The sequence below is a fragment of the Rhincodon typus genome, chromosome 18 (genome assembly GCF_021869965.1).
Source record: "Rhincodon typus isolate 14 chromosome 18, sRhiTyp1.1, whole genome shotgun sequence".
In the NCBI taxonomy this organism is placed as follows: Eukaryota; Metazoa; Chordata; class Chondrichthyes; order Orectolobiformes; family Rhincodontidae; genus Rhincodon; species Rhincodon typus.
This window is the reverse complement of record NC_063349.1, coordinates 55,774,467-55,798,344: the sequence shown is the minus strand read 5'-3', so window position 1 is coordinate 55,798,344 and position 23,878 is coordinate 55,774,467. Positions and strand designations below refer to the sequence as shown.

The window sequence follows — 23,878 nt, the reverse complement described above, 5'->3', positions numbered from 1 at the left end:
ACCAGGCATCGAGAAATACCCATTTTCCCACCGAAAGATCTCTATAAACATGAGGATTTAACTTTGCTGCTATTTTTCGCGTGCATTTTGCAAAGAGCGTTCATCAGACAGCGGAGGGAGAGAGAGAAATGAGGAGGCTGCTGGCCTCGGAGAAAGAGAAAACAAAATGCCCTGACAAGACCGCACAAGGCATAAACTAACTGCACGCTTTGCTGTAGACAAGTTCATCTTTGCAGAGCGACTTTCTATGTTTGTCCCTTTGAAAAGACTGTACACAAGAGCGGCAGGTGTGAGTGCACAGGTGCCCTCACGCTGGATAAATATTGATTGGCTTTCTAGGGTATGATGTATTGCAGTGAATATTGCAGCAAGTCAGTGACTGCAAGCTGTGTGTGCAGACCCATGGGACCATGAAGAACTCGGACGTGTATATCGTGACACCTACTGGTGGAGGCCGGTACTCCACCCTGCGAGGAGCTGTCCAATCCCTCGAGCATCTTGACCAGCGATGATGTGTGAAGGTGCTGGGGTCAATGCAGTGTGGAGCTGGAGGAACACAGCAGGACAGGCAGCATCAGAGGAGCAGGAGAGTCAACGTCTCAGGTCGGGACCCTTCATCAGGTGCACCTGACGAAGGGGCTGCGCTTCGAAAGCTTGTGCGATTCCAAATAAACCTATTGGACTATAACCTGGTATCTTGAGGCTTCTGATCTTGACTAGCGACTTTGAGATGGAAGCTTATCAGTTTTCATTCTCGGCATTTGCACAGAATTGGCGAGGCTGACATTTATTCCCTTATCCTGAGTTACTTTGAGAAGGTGCTGGTAGCCTTTTGTTCGGTTATACTGTTTTGATACAATGAGTATCTTCCCCAGCCACTACAGAGGGCAGATAAAAATCAATGGCCCTTGGTGTGGGACAAGACTAGACTGGGTCAGGACATCAGGATCCCTTCCCTCAACAAAGAGCGTCGGTGAACCATAAGACCATAAGAAATGAAAGTAAACTCAGAGCTGTAAACTTTTACAGTGAGCACATTCTGTAAAATGAAAACCAGTCAAGGAACAGGAGCAGGCCATTCAGCCCCTCGAGTCTGCTCAGTCATTCAGTAGGATCATGGTTAATCCCATATTCCACACTAAATAAAAACCTGCAGCTGTCAGAAATCAGAAACAAAAACAAAAAGCAGAAGTTGCTGGAAAAACTCAGCAAGTCTGGCAGCCTCTGTGAAGTGAAATCAGAGTTAAAATTCCTCACATCCACTTTCCTACCCTTAATTCCCCAACTGTTCAAGAATCTATCTCAGCCTTAAACATACACAAGGACTCTGACCCCACAATGCTTTCTGTGGCAAGGAGTTCCAAAGATTCTCAATCCTCTGAGAAAAGAAATTCCTCCTTTTCTCAGTTTTAAATAGGCACCCCTTTATTTTGAATCTATACCTTCTGGTCCCAGGCTGTCCCATGAGGGGAAACATCCTCTCAGCATTTACCCTGTCCAGCCCCTTAAGAGCCTGGCAGCTTCATCATCATTTTTTCTGAAATTGGCTTATCACCTGATTATACTTGAATGGAATTTAAATTCACAAACAGCTATGATATTCATCACAATATTCAAACTCTTACTCTTTGGGTTGTGAGCCAGTAAACTGTAAAGTCTTCACAAGGTTGTAAAGGATTGCTAGGTCAGAGCAGCAATAGGAAACATTGATTGTAATCTAGCTTGTAGTTGTATCATTGTAGGACCATTGCCATTGGATAGTAATGTGGGACAATGTGAACTAATGCATTTGGCAGGAAGAACAGAGGAGCTCAATTGAATTTAAATAGAGAAAGACAGCAGAAAGCAACAGTGCAGAGGGATATAGGTGTCTTCTGCATGAATCATAAAAAGCTATCACCCAAATCCAGCAGGTAATACAGAAGGCAAATGGAATGTTGACCTTTATTTGAAATGGAATGGAACATAGAACTAGAGAGGTCTTGATAAAACTGTACAAGGTATTAGTCAGGCCATACCTGCAATGTTGTGAATAGTTTTGGTCCCCTTCTCTAAGAAAATATATAGTGGCATTGGAAGCAATCTAGAGAAGGTTCAATAGACAGATGCTGGATATGGAGGAATCTTCTTATGAGGAGAAGTTGATTAATTTGGGTTTGTACTCAAAAGAGTTGAGACAAATGAGAGGAGTCCTTATTGAAATATAAGGTATGTAATATATAAGGGTTGACAAGGTAGGTGCAGAAAGATGTGTCAAAGAGTCTAGAGCCAGAGGGAATAATCTCAGAGTAAGAGGTCAAGCATTTAAGACAGAGATGAAGAGGAATATTTTTGCTCAATGGGCAGTGAATCTGTGGAATTCCTTACAGCAGAGGGCTGCCAAGATCGTTAATTATTTTATGGGTATATCTAAAAAGTGTAGGAGGAAAGGGAGAAAGGAAATAAAAGAGGCAAAGAGAGGGTATGTGAAGAAACTGACAGCCAACATAAAAGAGACTTCAGATGTGGGCCAGTAGCGTAATGGAAAACGCGCCTGACTTTGGATCAGAAGACTGTAGGTTTGAGTCCTACCTGGCTCACGCACAGCTAACAGCTAACAGCTTTACTGCACTTGCAAATTGCCACGTGATTCCAAAGCATTTTGGGGACAGCACAGTGGTTAGGACCCTCACGGCACCAGGTTCGATTCCACCCTCGGGCGACTATCTGTGAGGAGTTTGCACATTCTCCCCGTGTCTGCGTGGGTTTCCTCCGGGTGCTCCGGTTTCCTCCCACAGTCCACTGAGAAAGGGGTCACCGGACCTGAAACATTAACTCTGATTGTTCTTCACAGATGCCACCAGACCTGCTGAGCTATTCCACCAAGCTCTGTTTTTGTAACTAATTTACAGCATCTTCCATTCTTTCAGTTTTTATACATGTATCTAGAGGTCAGTGGCTTAACTTTTGTCATTGGGGAAATGTTAGTGTCTATTATATAGGATGTCATAGCAGTGCATTTAGAGGTGCATAATATGATTAAGCAGATTCAACATGGCTTAATGAAAGGAAATCCTATCTTACAAAGTACAAGTTCAGCAGGTAATAGGGAAGGTAATTAATGCTGATTGACAGGGCCCTGTGTATTAATGTTTATGGCTTCCAGTACACATAAATACATCGAACAGCAAACCCAACTGACAGTCTTAAATTGGTCATCAGCATAATTCCTCACACATTTAGGCTTATCTAGCAAGTGTTGTTCAATTGCAGCCAATGTTGGTCACCATGTAGTAAGTTGTGTACAATCAGGCTACAGTCAGATATAGTCAGTATCTTGCTGGTTACAAACAGCCGAAGGGATTAGTTGTTTGAATCAATCCATCTACATACCTGGCATACTCACTGGTGTGATAGGCAGAATGTCCTTTGGCTTGACAGAGGTATGAGTTGGTGGTGAACACTTCTTGTGTTGCTACTACATAGTAGCAGTGTGAAGTAGTTTCATCTGTTGCTGCATAATCCTGAATATGCAAAGAATTTTGTTGACTGCTAATTAAGTGTCAGTCACACATGCAGCGTGGTGCACTGTTGTGTGCTGAAAGCTACATATATTAATAGACAAGGCCCGTTTTTTTGCAAACGGGAAGAACATGTATCCAGAATTCAACTCAATAAAATAATTGACAGTAATTCACTGATTTATTTTTTAAGACAATGCCCTGACCAATCATAGTTTTATTTATTCATTGGTGGAGAGTGGGTGTGAGTGTAGCTGCCCAGCATTTATTGCCCTTGAGAAGGTGGTGGTGAGCTGCTTTCTTGAACCACTGCAGTCCACCTGCTGTAGGTTGACCTACAATGCAAATAAGGAGGGAATTTCAGGATTTTGACCCAGCAACAGTGAAGGAACGGCGATATATTTCCAAGTCAGGATGGTGAGTGGCTTGGAGGGGAACTTGCAGGGGCTGGTGTTCCCATGTATCTGCTGCCCTTGTCCTTCTAGATGGCAGTGGTTGTGGGTTTGGAAGGTGCTGTCTGAGGATCTTTGGTGAATTTCTGCAGTGCATCTTGTAGATAGTACACTCTGCTACTACTGAACGTCAGTGGTGGAGGGAGTGGATACTTGTGGATGTAATGCCAATCAAATGGGTTGCTTTGTCTGGATGAGTGTTGTTGGGGCTGCACCCATCCAGGCAAGTGGGGAGAATTCCATCACACTCCTAGTTGTGCCTTGTAGATGGTGGAAAGGCTTTGGGGAGTCAGGATCAGCATCCGCAGTTCTTTCGGTTTTTATTTGAGGAGTCAGAAGGTGAGTTACCAGCTGAAGTATTCCTTTATATATTTGTTTATTTATTAAAAGCCGTTAATGTGCTCTTATATCCATTGTGTTTTTGTGATGAGTCCAGTTGCGTTTCTGGTTAATGATAATCCCCATGGTGTTGATGGTGGGAGATTCAGTGATTGTAACACCATTGACTGTCAAGGGGCAGTGGTTATACTGATTGACAGTTAACAGCCAGGCTTTGTTAAATTTTAAACAAGTCATAGCCCTGGCATTTGTGTGGTATGAATGTTTCTTGCTACTTGTCAGCTCAAGCATGGATATTGCAGATCTTGTTGGATTTGAACATGGGCTGCTTCAAAGAACAAAGAGCAAAGAACAAAGAACAAAGAAAATTACAGCACAGGAACAGGCCCTTCGGCCCTTCAAGCCTGCACTGATCCAGATCCTCTATCTAAACTTGTTGCCTATTTTCCAAGGATCTGTATCCCTCTGCTCCCTGCCCATTCATGTATCTGTCTAGATACATCTTAAATGATGTTATCATGCCCGCCTCTACCACCTCCACTGGCAACGCATTCCAGGCACCCACCACCTTTTGCGTAAAGAACATTCCACGCATATCTCCCTTAAACTTTTCCCCTCTCACCTTGAAATCATGACCCCTAGTAATTGAGTCCCCCACTCTGGGAAAAATCTTCTTGCTGTCCACCCTGTCTATACTGCTCATGATTTTGTAGACCTCAATCAGGTCCCCCCTCAACCTCCGTCTTTCAATTGTAAATAATCCTAATCTACTCAACCTCTCTTCATAGCTAGCGCCCTCCATACCAGGCAACATCCTGGTGAACCTCCTCTGCACCCTCTCCAAAGCATCCACATCCTTTTGGTAATGTGGCGACCAGAACTGTACACAGTATTCCAAATGTGGTCGAACCAAAGTTCTATACAACTGTAACGTGACCTGCTAACTCTTGTACTCAATACCCCATCCGATGAATGAAAGCATGCCGTATGCCTTCTTGACCACTCTATCGACCTGCGTTGCCACCTTCAGGGTGCAATGCACCTCAACACCCAGATCTCTCTGTGCATCAATTTTCCCCAGGGCTTTTCCATTTGCCATATAGTTTGCTCTTGAATTGGATCTTCCAAAATGCATCACCTCGCATTTGTCTGGATTGAACTCCATCTGCCATTTCTCCACCCAGCTCTCCAATCTATCTATATTCTGCTGCATTCTCCGACAGTCCCCTTCACTATCTGCTACTCCAGCAATCTTAGTGTCATCTGCAGACTTGCTAATCAGACCATCTATACCTTCCTCCAGATCATTTATGTATATCACAAATAACAGTGGTCCCAACACAGATCCCTGTGGAACACCACTGGTCACAGTTCTCCATTTTGAGAAACTCTCTTCCACTACAACTCTCTGTCTCCTGTTGCCCAGCCAGGTCTCTATCCATCTAGCTAGTACACCCTGGACCCCATGCAACTTCACTTTCTCCATCAGCCTACCATGGGGAACCTTATTAGATGCCTTACTGAAGTCCATGTATATGACATGTACAGCCCTTCCCTCATCTATCAACTTTGTCACTTCCTCAAAGAATTCTATCAAGTTGGTAAGACATGACCTTCCCTGCACAAAACCATGCTGCCTATCCCTAATAAGCCGATTTTCTTCCAAATGTAAATAGATCCTATCCCTCAGTATCTCCTCCAGCAGCTTCCCCACCACTGACGTCAGGCTCACCAGTCTATAATTACCTGGATTATCCTTGCTACCCTTCTTAAACAAGGGGACAACATTAGCAATTCTCCAGTCCTCCAGGACCTCACCCGTGCTCAAGGATGCTGCAAACATATCTGTTAAGGCCCCAGCTATTTTCTCTCTCGCTTCCCTCAGTAACCTGGGATAGATCCCATCCGGACCTGGGGACTTGTCCACCCTAATGCCTTTTAGAATACCCAACACTTCCCTCTTCCTTATGCTGACTTGACCTAGAGTAACTAAACATCTATCCCTAACCTCAACATCCGTCATGTCCCTCTCCTCAGTACGCAAAGTACTCATTAAGAATCTCAGTCATTTTCTCTGACTTCCCTCCTTTATCCTTGAGTGGGCCAACCCTTTCTCTAGTTACCCTCTTGCTCCTTATGTATGAATAAAAGGCTTTGGGATTTTCCTTAACCCTGTTTGCTAAAAATATTTCATGACCCCTTTTAGCCCTCTTAATTCCTCATTTCAGATTGGTCTGACTTTCCCGATATTCTTCCAAAGCTTCGTCTGTTTTCAGTTGCCTAGACCTTATGTATGCTTCCTTTTTCCTCTTTGCTAGTCTCACAATTTGACCTGTCATCCATGGTTCACTAATCTTGCCCTTTCTATCCCTCATTTTCACAGGGACATGTCAGTCCTGCACTCTAATCAACCTCTCTTTAAAAGCCTCCCACATATCAAATGTGGATTTACCCTCAAACAGCTGCTTCCAATCCACATTCCCCAGCTCCTGCCGAATTTTGCTATAGTTGGCCTTCTCGAATTCAGCACTCTTCCTTTAGGACCATTCTTGTCTTTGTCCATTAGTATTCTAAAACTTACGGAATTGTGATCACTATTCCCAAAGTAATCTCCTACTGAAACTTTTTTTCTGATGAAGGGTCTAGGCCCGAAACGTCAGCGTCTCTGCTCCTATGATGCTGCTTGGCCTGCTGTGTTCATCCAGCCCTGCACCTTGTTGTCTCGGATTCTCCAGCATCTGCAGTTCCTACTATCTCTGAAACTTCAACCACCTGGCCGGGCTCATTCCCCAACACCAGGTCCAGTATGGCCCTTCCCGAGTTGGACTATTTACATACAGCTCTAGGAAACCCTCCTGGATGCTCCTTACAAATTCTGCTCCATCTAAACCCCTAACACTAAGTGAATCCCAGTCAATGTTGGGGAAATTAAAATCTCCCATCACCACCACTCTGTTGCTCCTACATCTTTCCGTAATCTGTCTACATATTTGTGCCTGTGTCTCATGCTCGCTGTTGGGAGGCCTGTAGTACAGCCCCAACATTGTTACCGCACCCTTCCTATTTCTGAGCTCTGCCAATATTGCCTCACTGCTTGAGTCCTCCATAGTGCCCCCCTTCAGCACAGCTGTGATATCCTCTTTGACCAGTAATGCAACTCCTCCACCCCTTTTACCTCCTTCTGTATCCCACCTGAAGCATCTATATCCTGGGATATTTAGTTGCCAATCTTGCCCTTCCCTCAACCAAGTCTCAGTAATAGCAATAACATCATACTCCCAGGTACTAAATCAAGCCCTAAGTTTATCTGCCTTACCTACTACACTTCTCGCATTAAAACAAATGCACCTCAGACCACCTGTCCCTTTGCGTTCATCATCTGCTCTCTGCCTACTCTTCCCCTTAGTCACACTGACTTTATTATCTAGTTCCTTACAGGCTTTAGTTACTACCTCCTTAGTGTCCACTAATATCCTCATTTGGTTCCCATCCCCCTGCCACATTAGTTTAAACCCTCCCCAACAGCATTAGCAAAAGCAGCTCCTAGGACATTGGTTCCAGTCCTGCCCAGGCGTAGACCGTCCGATTTGTAATAGTCCCACCTCCCCCAGAACCGGTCCCAATGTCCCAAAAATCTGAACCCCAAAAAATCTGAACTCCTCAGTATCTGAGGAGTGGTGAATGGCTGGATATGTTCAAAGTTTGCCCCATTTAGCATGGTGATAGTGTCACACAACAAGATGGCGGGTATTCTCAATGTGAAAGAGGGACTTTGTCTCCACAAGGCCTGTGCCGTGGTCACTCTTACTCGTACTGTCATGGGCAGATGCGAAGAACATGTATCTAGAGTGCACCTGTTTCAACTCAATAAAATAGTTGACAGTAATTGGCTGTTTCATTTCTCAAGACGATGCCCTGGCCAATCAAAATTAACCTACCTTGTTTAAAATCGAACAAAACCTGAATGTTAAATGTCAATTGGTATTAATGGGTGCATTCTCCATAGCAATGTCTCTATCAATCAGAGTCCACTTTTCAAACAATCAGCACCCTCCTCCAATGCAATATAAATATTGATATTCTGCACTGAATTTTTATTCTTGTGAAATGACCTGATGAGTGCAAGATAAACACCTTGACAGCTTAGGGCCCAGGCAACTGAAGACACATTGGTAATTGTACAGTGATTAAAAGTAGGAACCAAAGGATGACAAAGACAGATAAACATCTAGAGAATAATGGAGCTTTCCCCAGTTTGTTGGCCATCAGTCTTTATTTTGACCCCACTCCCTTGATGTGTTTGTGTGCTGGACAAGACTGGGTTGTTAGTCTCAACTCCTACAGCTACCCCTTACCCCTTATTAATTAACCATTGTTACATTTGGTTTAAATTTACCTCCCACCCACCCTCTGAAAAGGTTTGGGAGGCTTGCAATATTTTTAGAGATTGCAGTGATGGGGAAGAGTGAGACCATGGAGGAACTGGGAAACAAAGATGAGAGTTTTAAAATTGGAATGTTGCAAGGCAGGAGCCAACGTACACCATCAGTCTGTTGAAGAAATCCAGTCAGGCTTTTCCTATCAGTTTGTAAGTAAGAGCATCAGGATATTAACATAAATTCCATATCTAAATCCTAATAAATAGGATACTGCGGTAATCAGCACAGGATTGAAGGCATTGTCAGTGTTAGGGGTAGAGAAAACGACATGTTTAACCCAGTACTGCAAATGAAAAAGGATAAATCATTGTGGTGATCGACTTATTAACTACGTGAGAGAGGTGTGTCCCTAACAAACATTAAATTTACCAATGAGAAGCAAGGCCAAAGATCCCTGTCCTGAGCTACTGACGGACAATCAGCATTGCTGGGGTTGTCGGAGTGAGGAGTGCAGTCTGCTTGAACTGAAACAACTCCCAAACCTCAGGCAAATAAAGCATCAACGTTCCGAAGAAACCCTCAGCCATGGATGCTGCATTTCAGAGGAAAAATGCTGAGAATGCTAAGGTAATCACTAAACTGGTAATTCAAATTGAAATGGAATTGTGTGCTGGTGGAGTCATCTTCTTTACCGTTCTGTCATTTTCATCTCATCGGACCCTCTCTCACACACAAAACTTAGCTCTTTAAATGTCTGAGATCGCTAGTGGTTTGAAGTAAGGCACAGGCATAGCTGGGCAGCCCGTCAAGGGCTTGTCTTTATAGAAGTAGAACAGCGTGCTGTGTACTTGCTGTCTTAATCTCCTTTCCCTTTCCTTATGCCTTCTTTGGTAGAGAGGCAGATACTATTGCTGCATGAATAATGAAGGAACTCACTGGGGACAGCATGAATGTAGCCTACACATCTAGAAATGCAGGAGATTGGGTGCCAAGCTCATTTCACGCCCTGTCCAATCTGTTTAAATCAGTGGACAGCAATACCAGCAGGATATAAAAGCAGTGACTTCACAGAATAACTGAATTGTTATGGCACAGAAGAGGCTATTTATCCCACCATACCTGCATTAGTTCAATTACCTAGTGCCAAACTCCTGCCTTTTCCCCATTCCCTTGCACACTATTTCTACCCAAATACTGATCCAACACCCTCTTGAATGCCTTAGTTGAACCTGCCTTCATCAGTTTTCCAGGTAGTGCATTCTATACCCTAACCAGTCACTGTTTGTCTCACATCACATTTGCTTTGTTTGCATCTCACTTTAAATTTATGCTCTCAGTCTTGTTCCTTTTGCATGTGGGAATAGTTTCTCCCTCTCTACTCTGTCCAGCACATTCATGATTTTAAAAACCTCAGTCAAATCTCCTTTCAAACCTTCTCTCCAAGGACAACAGCCCCAACTTCTTCAATCTATCCTCACAGCTGAAGTTTCTCACTCCTGGAACCATTCTTGTAAATCACTTCTACACTCTGTTCAATGCATTCACATCTTTCCTATAATGTGACACCCACAACTGGACACAATACTCCATCTGAGGGCTAACAAGTGTGTTGTACAAGTTCAATATCTTGTGGGATTTCTGTTTGAGGGGACTTCTTAAAATTACTCTTTCATGTTTCAAACTTTGGTCGGGGAAATAAATATTTCCTGCATTTAATTATGGAATCATAAACTAGTACAACACAAAAGGAAGTTGTTCAGTCCATTGAGTCTGTACTCGCTCTGTTGAGTTAGAACCTCCTGCTCCCAATAAATTAAAATATAAAAGAATTAACAATACAGGCTACAGACTACCTTGACATCAAATGAAGGAAGTACAACAAATGGCATTAAAGGTTATTAGAAATTGAGGAAAGGGCAATGACATGGCTGTGAACTGGATAGCCTGGATGACTACCTCTGGAACAGTTACTTTAAAAAACCTGATGATCAGACATCATATTCAATCAGTTCCAAAGGTGCTGCACAGGAGCATAATCCATATTCAAATTGATACTGAGCCCAAGTGGGAAATGTTTAAGGCAAATGTTTAAAAGCTTGGTCAATGAGGCAGGTTTTAATGTGCTTCAAGAAAGAGACACCGAGATGGAGGACCAATTTCCAGAGCTCAAGGTCAGACAGCTAAAGGCACAGGTACTAATGCTGGAGTGAAAGGTTGGGGAACAGACAAGAAAACATTACACTATGATCCAGCATAACAGGTATTAACATCTGTAGTGATTAACATTCTGGAACAAACCTTCATCAGAAAATTGTGACCTTGGTGAAAATGTCTAAACATGAAGTGGCTCAGCCTCACTTCACAAAGGACACGAAACCTTTGGAGAGGATACAGAAAAGAATTAGAGCCATAGAGTGATAGAGTTATACAACACAGAAACAGACCTTTCGGTCTAACTCGTCCATGCCAATCAGATATCCTAAGTTAATCTAGTCCCATTTGCCAGCATTTGGCCCATATCACTCTAAACCCTCTCCTATTCATAAACCCATCAAAATGCCAAATAAATGTTGTACTTGTACCAGCCGTCACCATTTCCTCTGGCAGCTCATTCCATACAGGCACCACACTCTGTGTGAAGAAATTGCCCCTTAAGTCCCTTTCATATTTTTCGCCTCTCATCTAAACTTATGCACTTTAGCTGTAGACACCCCTACCCTGGGAAAAAGACTTTCACTATTCTCCCTATCCATGCCCATCATGATTGTATAAACCTCTATAAGGTCACCCTTAACTTCAATTATTGCAATCAATCACATCAACACAAACAGATTAGCCTTGACCTTATTGAATGGTGGAACAGTCTCAAGGGGCTGCATGGCCTACTTCAGCTCCTATTTCATTTGAGATGTGATGGCAATCTTTAACATCACAAAGGATTTAGATAGAATAAACAGAGAGTGACTGTTTTTGGCCAAAGTGCCCATGATAAGATTTGTAATGATCGGCAGAGATTGGTAACATGAAAGCAAATCTTTTTACTTAACCAACTGTCAGGATTTAAAATCATTAGATACAGATTCAGAAGGATCTCAGCAAACATCAGCATAACATTTCCTAGAAAAGCTACACTCGTGACCCATTCCTCACACACCCATCCCCATCACTCCTCAGTCATTCTCCTCTCACCCATAGCCTGGTTGATTTTCTATTTTTTTATTCATTAATGGGATGAGGGCATCACAGAAAAGGCAGCATTTATTGCCCATCCCTAATTGCCCAGAGGGCAGTTCAAAGTCAGTCACATTGCTGTGGATCTGGAGTCACATATAGGCCAGACCAGGTAAGGACAGCAGTTTCATTCCATGAAGGATGTTAGTGAACCAGATGGGTTTTTCTGACAATTGACAATGGATTCATGGTCATCATTGGATTCTTAATTCCAGATATTTTTATTGAATTCAAATTCCACTATCTGCCGTGGCAGGATTTGAACCCGGGTCCCCAGAACGTTATCCAGGTCTTTGGATCAACAGTCCTGCAATGACGAGCCTATGTTCATTATCACTGAGTTACAGACTGTCTTATTGTGAAGGCTCCCTCATAACAAACTGGTTTGAGTCTCCTACTCCACTTATTTCACTAAGAGTCGCCAATATCAATTATGATTCTATGATGCAACAGGGAGTGCTCCACTCAACACCTTTGGTAAAGACAGTGTTACAACACCACAGTCTGACCATGGGCTGTTCCAGTCATTGAAATACTTTTGAAGTGTAAGCATTTCAGAGGTCAGAAAGTCAAAGAAACAAGTCAGGAGTGTGATAAATACTCCCTACTTGCTTGGATGAGTGCAACCCCAATAACACTCAAGAAGCTTGACACCAACCAGGACAAAGCAGCCCACTTTTTTTAGCACCACATCCACAAGAATCCATTCCTTCCTCCACCAATGCTTGGTAGAAGCAGTGTGTACTATCAACACCATACAATGCAGGAATTCATCAAAGATCCTTAGACAGCACTTCCATCTAGAAGAACAGGGGCAGCAGATACATGGGAACACCACCACCTCCAAGTTACCCTCCAACACACTCACCATCCTGACTTGGAAATATATTGCTGTTCCTTCAGTGTCACTGGGTTAAAATCCTGGAATTCCCTCCTTAATCTATGGTGGGATCAATTATCTGTTAACATCGCCTGAAAGTGGGATTTCCTGAAACCCCTTAACCTGCTCACTTCCTACCTTCAACAATCTCCTGAAAAGATCTAATGCTGCTGCAACTTTCCAATGTTTGTTTTACCAATGTCAAGTTCATGTGATTTTTGTTATTTTAAAGACATTAATATAAACGCAAGTTGTTGTTGTGGCAGTTTTGATTGACAACCTGTCTACTGCCTTGGCCAATCTTTCCCTGTACCACCTGCACATTGTGGCTGAGGGGTGTTCGATGTACAGGATGTGCTACAGCAACTTTTAGGGTTCCCCTGAGAGTATCCTCCAAAGATAAAACCTCACCACCAGAGATTAAGGCTGTACGTTCACAGGGACACTGCCACTTGCAAGTTCCTCTCCAAACCATACATACAATCCCAGCTTCAACAATAATGCTGCTTCTTCATTATCACGGGGTCAAGTGAGTGATAGGAAACAGAGAGATATTTGTCAGGCTGCACGAAGGTTTGTTATGGAGTTCCCAGAGGACAGTATTCAGACTGTTGCATTTCCTGGTACATATTAATGACCTGGATCTTGATGCAAGGGACAATTTCAAAGTTTGCAGTTAACACAATACTTGGAAGAAATGTAAATTGTGAATAGGACAGTCTGGAATTCCAAAAGAAAAAGTTAGTGAAGTGAGTAGACAGTTAGGAGATGAGGTTCAATGCACAGAAATGTGAGGTGATGTACTTTAGTTGGAAGAACATTGAAAGGCAGAATAAAATAGGGGGTACAATTCTAATGGGGATGCAGGAGCAGAGGGAGCTGGGTATAGGTGTGCAAGGGTGAGAAACCTCTGTGATGAGGATAGATTTAAGAAATTTGTACAGTTCTCCTTGCACAGAAGAAGGCTGAGAAGAGATCTGATAGAGATTCTCAAAATCATGAGGAGGTTGATAGAGTGGACAGGGAAAAGTTGTTCCCACTTGTACAATGAACAAGAATGAGAGGGGTATAGATTTGATCTGATTTGCAAATGGAGCAAATATGATGTGAGGAAAACATTTTTCACAGCGAGCAGTTAGTGTATGGAGTGTGCTATCTGGAAATGTGTTGGAGGCAAGTTCAATTGAGGCATTCATGAGGGCACTGGACAATTATTTGGATAGAAATAATTTGCAAGGATGTGGGGAAACAAGCAGAATAACAGCACTGAGTAAGATGCTCATTCAAAGAGCTGGTGCAAATATGATGGCCTGAATGGCCTTCTTTTCTGCCAAAACAATTCTGATTCTGTGAAAGTTATTTGTACTGTCTCACTGCCTTGCTCTTACTCCATTCAGCTCATTACCTCTGTGCCAGCTCTCTAATCAGATCCCCCTTTTGTCCCGCTCTCTAATAGCCTATACCCATACATTTTCTCTATTGTTTAATCTGCATTCAGAAACATGTCTAGTAGTGCATTCTATGTCTCAACAACCATCCATCGGGAAGAAAATATTTCTTCACTTCTCCACCTGTTTATTTGGCATTGAGCTTAAGTTTATGATTCTAGTCACTAATTCACTGACCAGTGGAAAACTGTCTTTTCAATAACTCTATCAGAACTTTTCATAATTTTGGGCACCTTGATTGGAACATCTCATGGAATCACTGATATTAGGACGAACAAAAACCAAACCTTGAGCATGAATAAAAAGTTGGTAACAAGACCAGTTTAGTTTACTTTAGAGAGTGCTTTCAGAATTTAGAGAGCTTTCACTATCCGTAGTGCCCTTGTTTACAAGTGGCATGCTGAATGCATTCCTTCTCATGATTTGTTTCTGTTGGGGGCATGGTGGCTTGATGGTTAGCACTGCTGCCTCACAGCGCCAGGGATCCAGGTCCAATTCCACCCTCAGATAACTGTCTGTGTGGAGTTTGCACATTCTCCCCATGTCTGCATGAGTTTCTGCTGGGTGCACTGGTTTCCTCCCACTGTGCAAGTTAGGTGGATTGGCCATGCCAAATTGCCTGTGGCATTCAGGGATGTGCAGGCTAGGTGGGTTAATCATGGGAAATGCAGGGGTAGGGGGATGGTTCTGGGTGGGATGCTTTTCAGAGAGTTGGTGTGTACCTGCTGGGCCAAACAGCCTGTTTCTACACTGTAGGGGTTTTATGATAATCTGTTCTCATTTAATGCAAAAAGATGTTCACAATCTTCATTTCATTTTGCAAGAAAATAAAACTAACAGGACCATGTATCTTTAATCCTTAGTCACAGTTAAGAAGGTGGTGGGGTGAGCCACTTTTTTGTCCATTTGCTGTAGTTACACCCAGAAGTGTGTTAGGGAGGGAATTCAGGACTTCAATGCACAGCCACTGAAGGAACAATGTTGCCAGGCCAGGATGGAATGGTGAATTGGGAGGGAACGTGGAGATGCTGATAAACCTACGCAATTTCCAGCCCATCTTCTTGGTCATGGAGGTCACAGGTTTGGAAAGCATGTTGATGAATACAGCAATATGGGATAATATCTTCTGGGATTGATGTAGATTTGGAATCCTGGAAACTGTGTTATACTTCTGGTCAATCTGTAACAAGATGTTCCTTCTTCCCCTTTCTAGAGATCAATATATATTGAGGAAAAATTTACCACTGGTGATGAAGTGACTCTCATTTTCTCGTTAAAGGAAGAAGTTGGGGCCTTGGCCAAAGCCTTGCGACTGTTTGAGGTAATAATTTGCATCTGCTTAAGGTCATTAGCCCCATAGCTCATATCTCTGATTCTTATTAAAATGAGAAAAACAGTAAAGCTCTGCCCACTGCTTCAGTCCCCTCACCAGTTCACCCTACATTCTTCCAATTTGTCTTTCTTTCAATTATTGCAGATTGCTAGAATAGAATTAATTTCTTGTGAATATGGAGATTTTGGGGTAAAGTATGCTAGTAATTTGAGATATTTGAAGAAGTCGCTATTAGATAGGAGGTTGCTTCTAATGAGAAGGACCACACTGCCTTTCAGAATTCAGTAGGGCAATCTGCATTGACTCTTCTGAAAATGTTACAGGTATGTTGAGTTTACATGTATCTTGCATCATTCTGACTACTTTCTGTATTAGTCAATGGATCATATCACAGTGTCGGGATGTTACAAGGGGATGTAAGGCCTGAACAATTCAAGACCACAGTTTGCTGCAGCTGAATTTAGGGAGTCAGGGTCGGGGCAGGGAATTAACCATTGAGTTTCCAGTGAGATGGAGAGCTGCAAGTTGGATTCTTCTTCCCAGCTCAAGCTTGAACTCAGGCTTGCCTGCAGCCATGTTTTCCACTTCATTAATTAACAAGAGTGGAAACTTTAAAAAACCACCCTCTTGTCGAACATAATAACTATTCACTTTAATTGCACACCTCAGAATTTTCCCAAAATTCCTGCAAGTTTGTCTCCTGCGAGTACATTTTCAATTATATTTTGAAAGTTCTGGTAGAATCTTATTCCGTATTATTTTCAGATCATACAATCCAGATCATACTAATCATCTGTGTGAACAAAAATTCTGATAACCCCTGAATTCTTTTGCTAATTATGTTCAATCTATAGCTTCTAATTGCTGATCCACTTGCTGAAGGAAACAGACATTCTGACTCAGTTCTTTCAAACTGCTCAAATTTTGGATAGAAAGATCTGAATTTATATGGAGCTTTGAATGTAGCTAAATGCCCCAAGACACTTCCCAGGAGCAGTTTCAAACCATATTTGATATAGAACTACGTGGGAAGATATATGTGACTTAGTGACACAGCTAGTTTGAGTGTGGAGGTGCTGGTGTTGGACTGGGGAGGGCAAAGTCAGAAGTCACGTGACACCAGGTTATAGTCCAACAGGTTTATTTGGAATCACAAGCTTTTTGAACACTGCTCCTCTGTCAGATGAAATGGTTGGAGGCACACGGGCACAGAATTTATTGGCAGAGAGATCATTGCAAGATAGTTCCAGGTAACTGAGAGTATCAAAAGATAGCACAAATGGTTTGAGTGGAGTGTCAATTGTTTGAATAACAAGTCTTTGCAGGTGATCAAAAGTGTCAAACAGTGTGAGTAAAGTGTCAACAGCTGAATAGCAAGTGAAGGGATGACCTATGATCCAATTAATTAAGGCTTGCTATTGAACTGTTGACATCTTACTCAAATCGTCTGACAGTTTTGATCACCTGCAAAGACTTGTTATTCAGCCTGTCAACACTCCATTCACAATTTGTACTATATTTTGACACTCTTAATTATTTGGAATTATCTTGCAATAATCTGCCTGCCTATAAATTCTGTGCCCATGTTCTACCCTGTTCATGTGATGAGGGAGCAATGCTACGAAAGCTTGTGATTTCAAGTAAGCCTGCTGGACTATAACCTGGTGTCGTGTGACTTCTGGGCTAGTTTGAAGGCACCTCTTAAAAGAGGATGAAAGAAGGGGAGAGGTTTAATTAGGGAATTCCAGAACTTAGAACCCAGATAAGCGAAGGCCAATAGTACATGGCTTAAAATTGAGGATGATTAAGAGACCAGATTTAGAGGAGTGTAGCGATTGTGGAGAGTTCTAAGGGAGGAGAATATTACAGAGATAAGAGAGAGGACTCTGAACAATCTGAGTCATTTGGTGAACAATCCATTTTGACAATCTCTCCAGACAACTTTAGTCCCTCGTCTCTGGCTCCTTCTGGCAAATTTTCTCTGTAATTTAGAGTCATAGAGCACAGAAACAGACCATTTAGCCCAACGTATCCATGCCAACCAGGTTCCCTGGAATGAACTAGTCTCATATTCCTGCATTTGAACCATATCCCTCTCAACCTTTCCAATCCATATGCCTGTCCAAATGTCTTTTAAATGTTGTAAAAACCAAAAGAGCTGTGGATGCTTTAAATCAGGAACAAAAACAGAAGTTGCTGGAAAAGTTCAGCAGATCTGGCAGCATCTGTGAAGAAAAAAATCAGAGTTAATGTTTCATGTCTGGTGACCCTTCCTCAGGACTCTTCTGAGCTTTTCCAGCAACTTCTGTTTTAAATGTTGTAATTGTACTCAGCTCTACCGCTTCCTCTGGCAACTCATTCTATATATGCACCTCTGTGTTAAAATGTTGGCCCTCAGGTCCGTTTTAAATCTTCCTGCTCTCATTTTAAACCTGTGCCCTCTAGTTTTGGACTCCCCTATACTACGGAAAAGACCTTGAGTCATCTATGCCCCTCACGATTTTACAAACCTCTATAAGGTCACCCCTCAGCCTCCCATGCTCCAATGAGGAAAGTCCCAGCCTATACAACCTCTCCCTAAAACTCAAACCCTCCACTTCTGAAAATTCTGCAAAGCAGTTTTTAAACATATACATATTGTGTCTTTTTCTTTTGTTTCACAACAATGTCTGAGATATTGCATGGAGAAACCAGAATCATAGATCATAGAATCCCTACAGTGTGGAAGCAGGTCATTCAGCCCATCAAATCCACAACAACCCTCCAAACAGCATCCCACCCAGACCCATCCCCCTATCCTGTCCCTGTAACCCTGCATTTTCTTTGGCTAATCCACCTAGCCTGCACATCCCTGGACACTATGAGCAATTTAACATGGCCAGTCCATCTAATCTGCACACCTTTGGACTGTGGAAGGAAACCGGAGCACTAGGAGGAAATCCATGCAAACATGGGATAAATGTGCAAACTCAACACAGACAGTCAGCCGAGGGTGGAATCAGCAGATATAGAATCCTTCCTGAATTGCTGGAGCACCTTTGGTAACGCTCGCTATTTCCACCTTCCTGCAACACTGGGATTGATATCCCTATGTACTTCATTTCTGCTGTTTTGCTGAAACTTTGTAAATATTTGAGTTCTGAATGACGCAAACTTATCCAAGGCCAGTGTCTGTATGACACTCACTCTCAGTCAAGTCATTCGTATTTGTGTAAATGGACTTAACAGATCAGATAACGGGAAGGGTTCACTTTGTGTGTTAGTAGGCTGGAGCAACTCATGTTCCATATGCAGAATGTTGTAATGCATATTAACACTTATTATCTCTCTCAAATAAAAACATAAACTACAATTCATTGTATCTAAGGGCCATCTGCCAAATTTAAGGGGGTGTTGATTCCTGGAAGCATTTTTTTTTTACTATTGTCCATTAACTGACATCAGGCATGGGAATTGCTCATCTAATCAAGTTCGTTGTGTTAATCAAGGTTATTAACAGCTCTGCCTTCCTTGACTTTTCTTCACAGCAATTCTCTCCCAAAGGCAGTGACATCATATTTGGATATGCATAGACATTTTTGATGAGGGCTCTTGTAGGCCAGTGGCAGTGCCCTTGCCTGTGGGCTAGGAGACCCAAGTTCAAGTCCCAGCAGTCATTGCAGGTTGATTTAAGAACATCTTCATGCCTTTGATTTTATTCATTCTTTGGGTGTGGGTCTTTCAGACAAGAGTAACATTTATTGGCTGGCCTTAACCAACCTTTGAGGACGGAGTCTTTGGTCTTCCTCTTGAACTACTACAAGCCCATGTCGTGAAGGCATACTCGCAGCACTGTTAGTAGAATTTGTGCTCATTTTGGCCCAGGGACATTGAGGGAATGTTATGTCCTCGTTAGGATGATGTGTGACTTGGAGGAAAATTTAGAGTTAGAAATATTTCTAATTGTCTATTACTGTGGTCATTCTAGCTGGTGGAGGTCACAGGTTTGGAAGGAGCCTTGGTGAGATACTGCAGTGTCTTGTAGATGGTACACACTGCTGTTGTTGTGCAATGGGAGAGGAGGTAATTGGTGTTTAAGGTTTTGGATGGGTTACCAATCAAAAGTACTGATGGTGCCAGGTTTCTTGAGTGTTGGTGGAGCATCCACAAATGGAATTGGCCCGGCTATATATCTCATTGTTCTATTTATTGTGAGGGTATCAATGAGCTTACTGACTCCAGTACCATTTCGACTCATCCTTTTTTGTTCATTACCCATAAAGTTCCAGCAGAGATTGCTGGATTTTGGATCCGGAACAGAGATCAGAGCTGATAGCCTGGCATGATTTTAATTTTTTTTGATATTCACAAGTGGGATGTGGATATTGCTGGCTAGGTCAGAACTTACTGTCCATCTCTAATTGTCCAAAGGCCAGTTAAAAGTTAATCACATTGCTTTAATTACATGGAAGCGAGTCCAGGAAAGGGCAACAGATTTCCTTCCCTAAAAGGCAAAATCAGTTATACTCATCATACAATCAGTCCCACTGAGGTCAGCACAGATCAAACATTCACTTGGGATATTCAATACATTATAATCTCTGGAAAGAGTTCTTTCTCAAAGCTATCTACAATCTCACTGCTCCTGTAACCTCCTCCAGTCCTACAATCCTCCAAGCTCTCTGTGCATTCCAATTGTGACTTTTTGCTCAGATGCAATTCTAATCCAAAATCTGTCACTGTCCAATCAGCTGCCTGGGAACTAAGCTCTGGAATTCCCTCCTAACCCTCTCTGCCCTCTCTAACCCTGTCTGCTCCTTTGAAGCATATTTTTAAAATCAAATACAGAATTCTCCCACCAAACGTTTGGTTATTTATGCCAATGTCTCCTTTTGAGGCTGGGTATTGTTTTGTTTGCTAATTACTCCTGTCTTGGGATGTTTTGTTTTGTTGAAGGTGCGAGACAGAAGATGTAGTTGTTGGAGTCACCTATAGGCCTAGGCCAAGTAAAGCCAACAGGTCCCTTTCCCAAAAGGACACTGGTGAATCAGTTGGACTTCTACAAAACTGGAGCACTTAAGAAAAAATGATGCCAGCTTTTATTTCAATTCAACTCCACTTCATAAATCGCCATGCTGAAATTCGAACCCTAAGCCTCTATGTTACTAGATTTGTAGTATAACCATAATACATAAGGTAAATGTGGCAACATCTGTCAAAACATGGGTTGGAGAAAGGATCAGAAAATTGACTTATATCTTTAAAATAACTCAAGATTAGTGCTGACTCTGCATTGATCTGCTATGTTCAATACAAGGGAGGTGAACCATGTAGAGGATGGCACAAAAAATGATGAGGTTTTGAGAATAACATTCAAGAAGCATGACACCATCCAGGACAACGCAATTCACTTAACTGGCACCACATCCATTCCCTCCGCCAACAACGCTCAGTAGCAGCAGTGTTTACTATCTACAAGATGCACTGCAGAAATTCACCAAAGATCCTCAGACAGCACCTTCCAAACCCATGACCACTTCCATCTAGAAGGTCAAGGGCAGCAGATACATGAGAACACCACCCCCTGCAAGATTCCCTCCAAGTCACTCGCCATCCTGACTTGCAAATACATTGCTGTTCCTTCACTGTTACTGGGTCAAAAGCCTGGAATTCCCTCCCTAAGGGCATTGTGTGTCAACCCACAGCACGTGACTGCATTGGTTCAAGAAGGCAGCTCACCACCACCTTCTCAAGGTGGGGGGCAGACAATAAATGCTGGGCTAAGAAACACATTCACATCGTCTGAAGATATGAAAAATAACTAGGATCTTTAGACTACCCGCTGGCTCTTTTTCATTTCTCAATTTCTTTCCTTTACTGTCTTCTGTACATTTTAACTGATTCTATTCACTGCTCACTCAGACCAGCAGAGTTTGAGAGAATGTGCTGGGATACAGCAATGAGTTTATGATGCCATCTTCAAATGGGAGATCATTGTCAGTAATATCATTGACCTGAGCAGCTGAGACAGGAGAAATCAGCAAGAAGCCCCTGTGCTGTTGCACTGTTCTCAGACTTTGCCAACTTTCCACTCACCACCTGAAGCCTCCAACAATTACAGATTGACTCCCAGAACACCGCTGCAAAACAACACCCAGGAAGGAAATCACAAATGCAACAACAATTTAAAGTCATATAGCACCTTTCATGTAATGAAACATCCCACGGCATTTTGCAGTAAGTTTATAAAGTATGACACTGAGCCGGATAAAGCGTCATGAGGTCAGTTGACCAATTGAGATTTGGTCAAAGAAGACTGCTTTAAGAACAATCTCAAAAGAAGAGAGAGAGGTGGAGAGGCAGAAAGATTCAGGGAGGGAATTCCAGAGTTTGGGATACAGGTAACTAAAACACAGCCACCAATGTGAGATAAATATCAGAGTAAAAGCGCACAGTTTGAAGCTACAGGAACACAGGGATCTCTGAAGCTTTAAAGAAACCTAATAGTTTATCACTGTTTAAAATAATGAGTTGCCCTTTAAAGACAGAGATAAACAGAATTGTTTTCTTCTCACAGAAACTTGAGTCTTTGAACTCTTTGAAATTGTGAACTCTCCCTCAAAAGATGGTGGAAGCAGAGTCAATAAATATTTGATATATTTTTATGAATGTAGAATCTTGATAAGTCAGAGTGTGAAAGTCTGTCGGGGATAGCTAGGAATGTGAAATAATCAGGTAAGCCATGACCTTGTTGAATACTAGAAAAAACTGGAGGGTCTGAGTGGCCTACTCCTCATTAGTATGTTCTGATGTGTCTATCTTATAAAAAGTATTTCCAGGTGAGGGAAACAAACTGTCTGTCTGACAGGCACCAACATCTGATTGGATCACAAAAATTCTGTTCACTTTTCAATTGGCTGTTGGGAGGCAGCTGCTCTCTCATTAGAGAGGGTGGTTTAACCTGAGGGTCACCGTGCTTCAGGCGAGGGGTGAGGTTGAGAAGGAGAGTCTGTCATGGTCACTTCAGCTGGTGCAGGAACCGTGCTGTTGGTATCACTCTGCTTTGCAAACCAGCCGTCCAGCTAATTGACCACCCTCACCCTGGCCATTTGATATAAGAGACCAAAATTGGTCAGTTGATCCCCTTCACACTACATACCTGGTCTGGCCTACATGTGACACTAATAAGACCAATGTGATTGACTCTTAACTGCCCCCTGATATGAATCAAGCAAGCCATTCAGTTCAACGTCAGTAAATAATGGGGAACAATTGCCCAGTCAGCAACATTCACATCCCATGACCAAACCTTTAAAAGAACTTACACCTGAGGTGATACTGAGCTCTAGGAACATTCTGTCTTCAGAGCTGTTGTGAGTTGTAGGTGTCAGCTAACCATCTTGCCCAGAGAACCAAGTTTAAATGGTGGATTGCCATAAGCAAGGCTGTTCATTTTCAGTCACCCCCACAATATATTCAGCCAGCCCGCAATAGCAACTGGGTTTCCTCCCAAACTTACTTGAATCATTGTCCTGGCAGAAACAGGATGCGATCAAAGATGGAGGCATTGGTTGGATGGGAAGTGAAGGGAGGATGGATAGAAGTTATCAGTTTACAATCAACAAACATATTTCAAGAATGCTTCAGAAATCACTGGAAATTTCAAGTTTCAAAGTATTGCGGAAAAAGAATCAAATCCCACTTAAAGTTCGGGAGAAAGTGACAACTCGATGAAGTTTGCTATGGGATCAGAGATGAGGGAGTTGTTGAGCAAAGATTGGAGAAGCTGAGATTAAAGGAAAAAAGGCCTTTATTAAATTTGCAAGGGAATGTGGCTGACACTGACTGCCCCAGAATTTATTGCCTGTTCTTAGTTGCTCCTTGAGAAGGTGGTGGTGAGCTGCCTTCTTGAACCGCTGCAGTCCATGTGCTGTAGGTTGCCCCACAATGCCATTAGGGAGGGAATTCCAGGATTTTGACTGAGCGACACTGAGGGAACGGTGATATACTTCCAAGTCAGGATGGTGAGGGGCTTGGAGGGGAACTTGCAGATGGTGGCATTCCCACGTATCTGCTGCCCTTGAACTTCTAGGCAATAGAGGTCAAGAGTTTGGAAGATGCTGTTGATGGAGCCTTGATGAATTGTTGTTGTGCACCTTGTGGATGGTACACACTATTGTCACTGCACATCAGTAGTGACAGGAAGCCTTACCGAATTTTTACAATTCTAAATGTCAATAACAAGATGGCACTGATTTAAAAACCAAAAGAACTGCGGATGCTGTGAATCAGGAACAAAAACAAAGTTGCTGGAAAAGCTCAGCAGGTCTGGCAGCA

The 23,878-nt window shown here is 42.6% G+C and overlaps 1 protein-coding gene and 1 non-coding gene across 2 annotated transcripts in view; both read left to right on the top strand.

Moving 5' to 3' along the window:
• The first annotated feature begins 2,506 nt into the window (after positions 1-2,506).
• trnaq-uug lies at positions 2,507-2,579 on the top strand. The gene has a single exon. It is a non-coding gene; the product is annotated as a tRNA-Gln (tRNA).
• A 6,596-nt stretch (positions 2,580-9,175) lies between these two features.
• Positions 9,176-23,878, top strand: part of pah (phenylalanine hydroxylase) — an 83,189-nt gene continuing 68,486 nt past the window's right edge. Inside the window, exons 1-2 of the mRNA XM_048608047.1 lie at positions 9,176-9,297; positions 15,443-15,550. Coding sequence (XP_048464004.1) covers positions 9,256-9,297; positions 15,443-15,550 — 150 coding nt within the window. The 5' untranslated portion in view covers positions 9,176-9,255. The remainder of the gene's footprint in view (positions 9,298-15,442; positions 15,551-23,878) is intronic.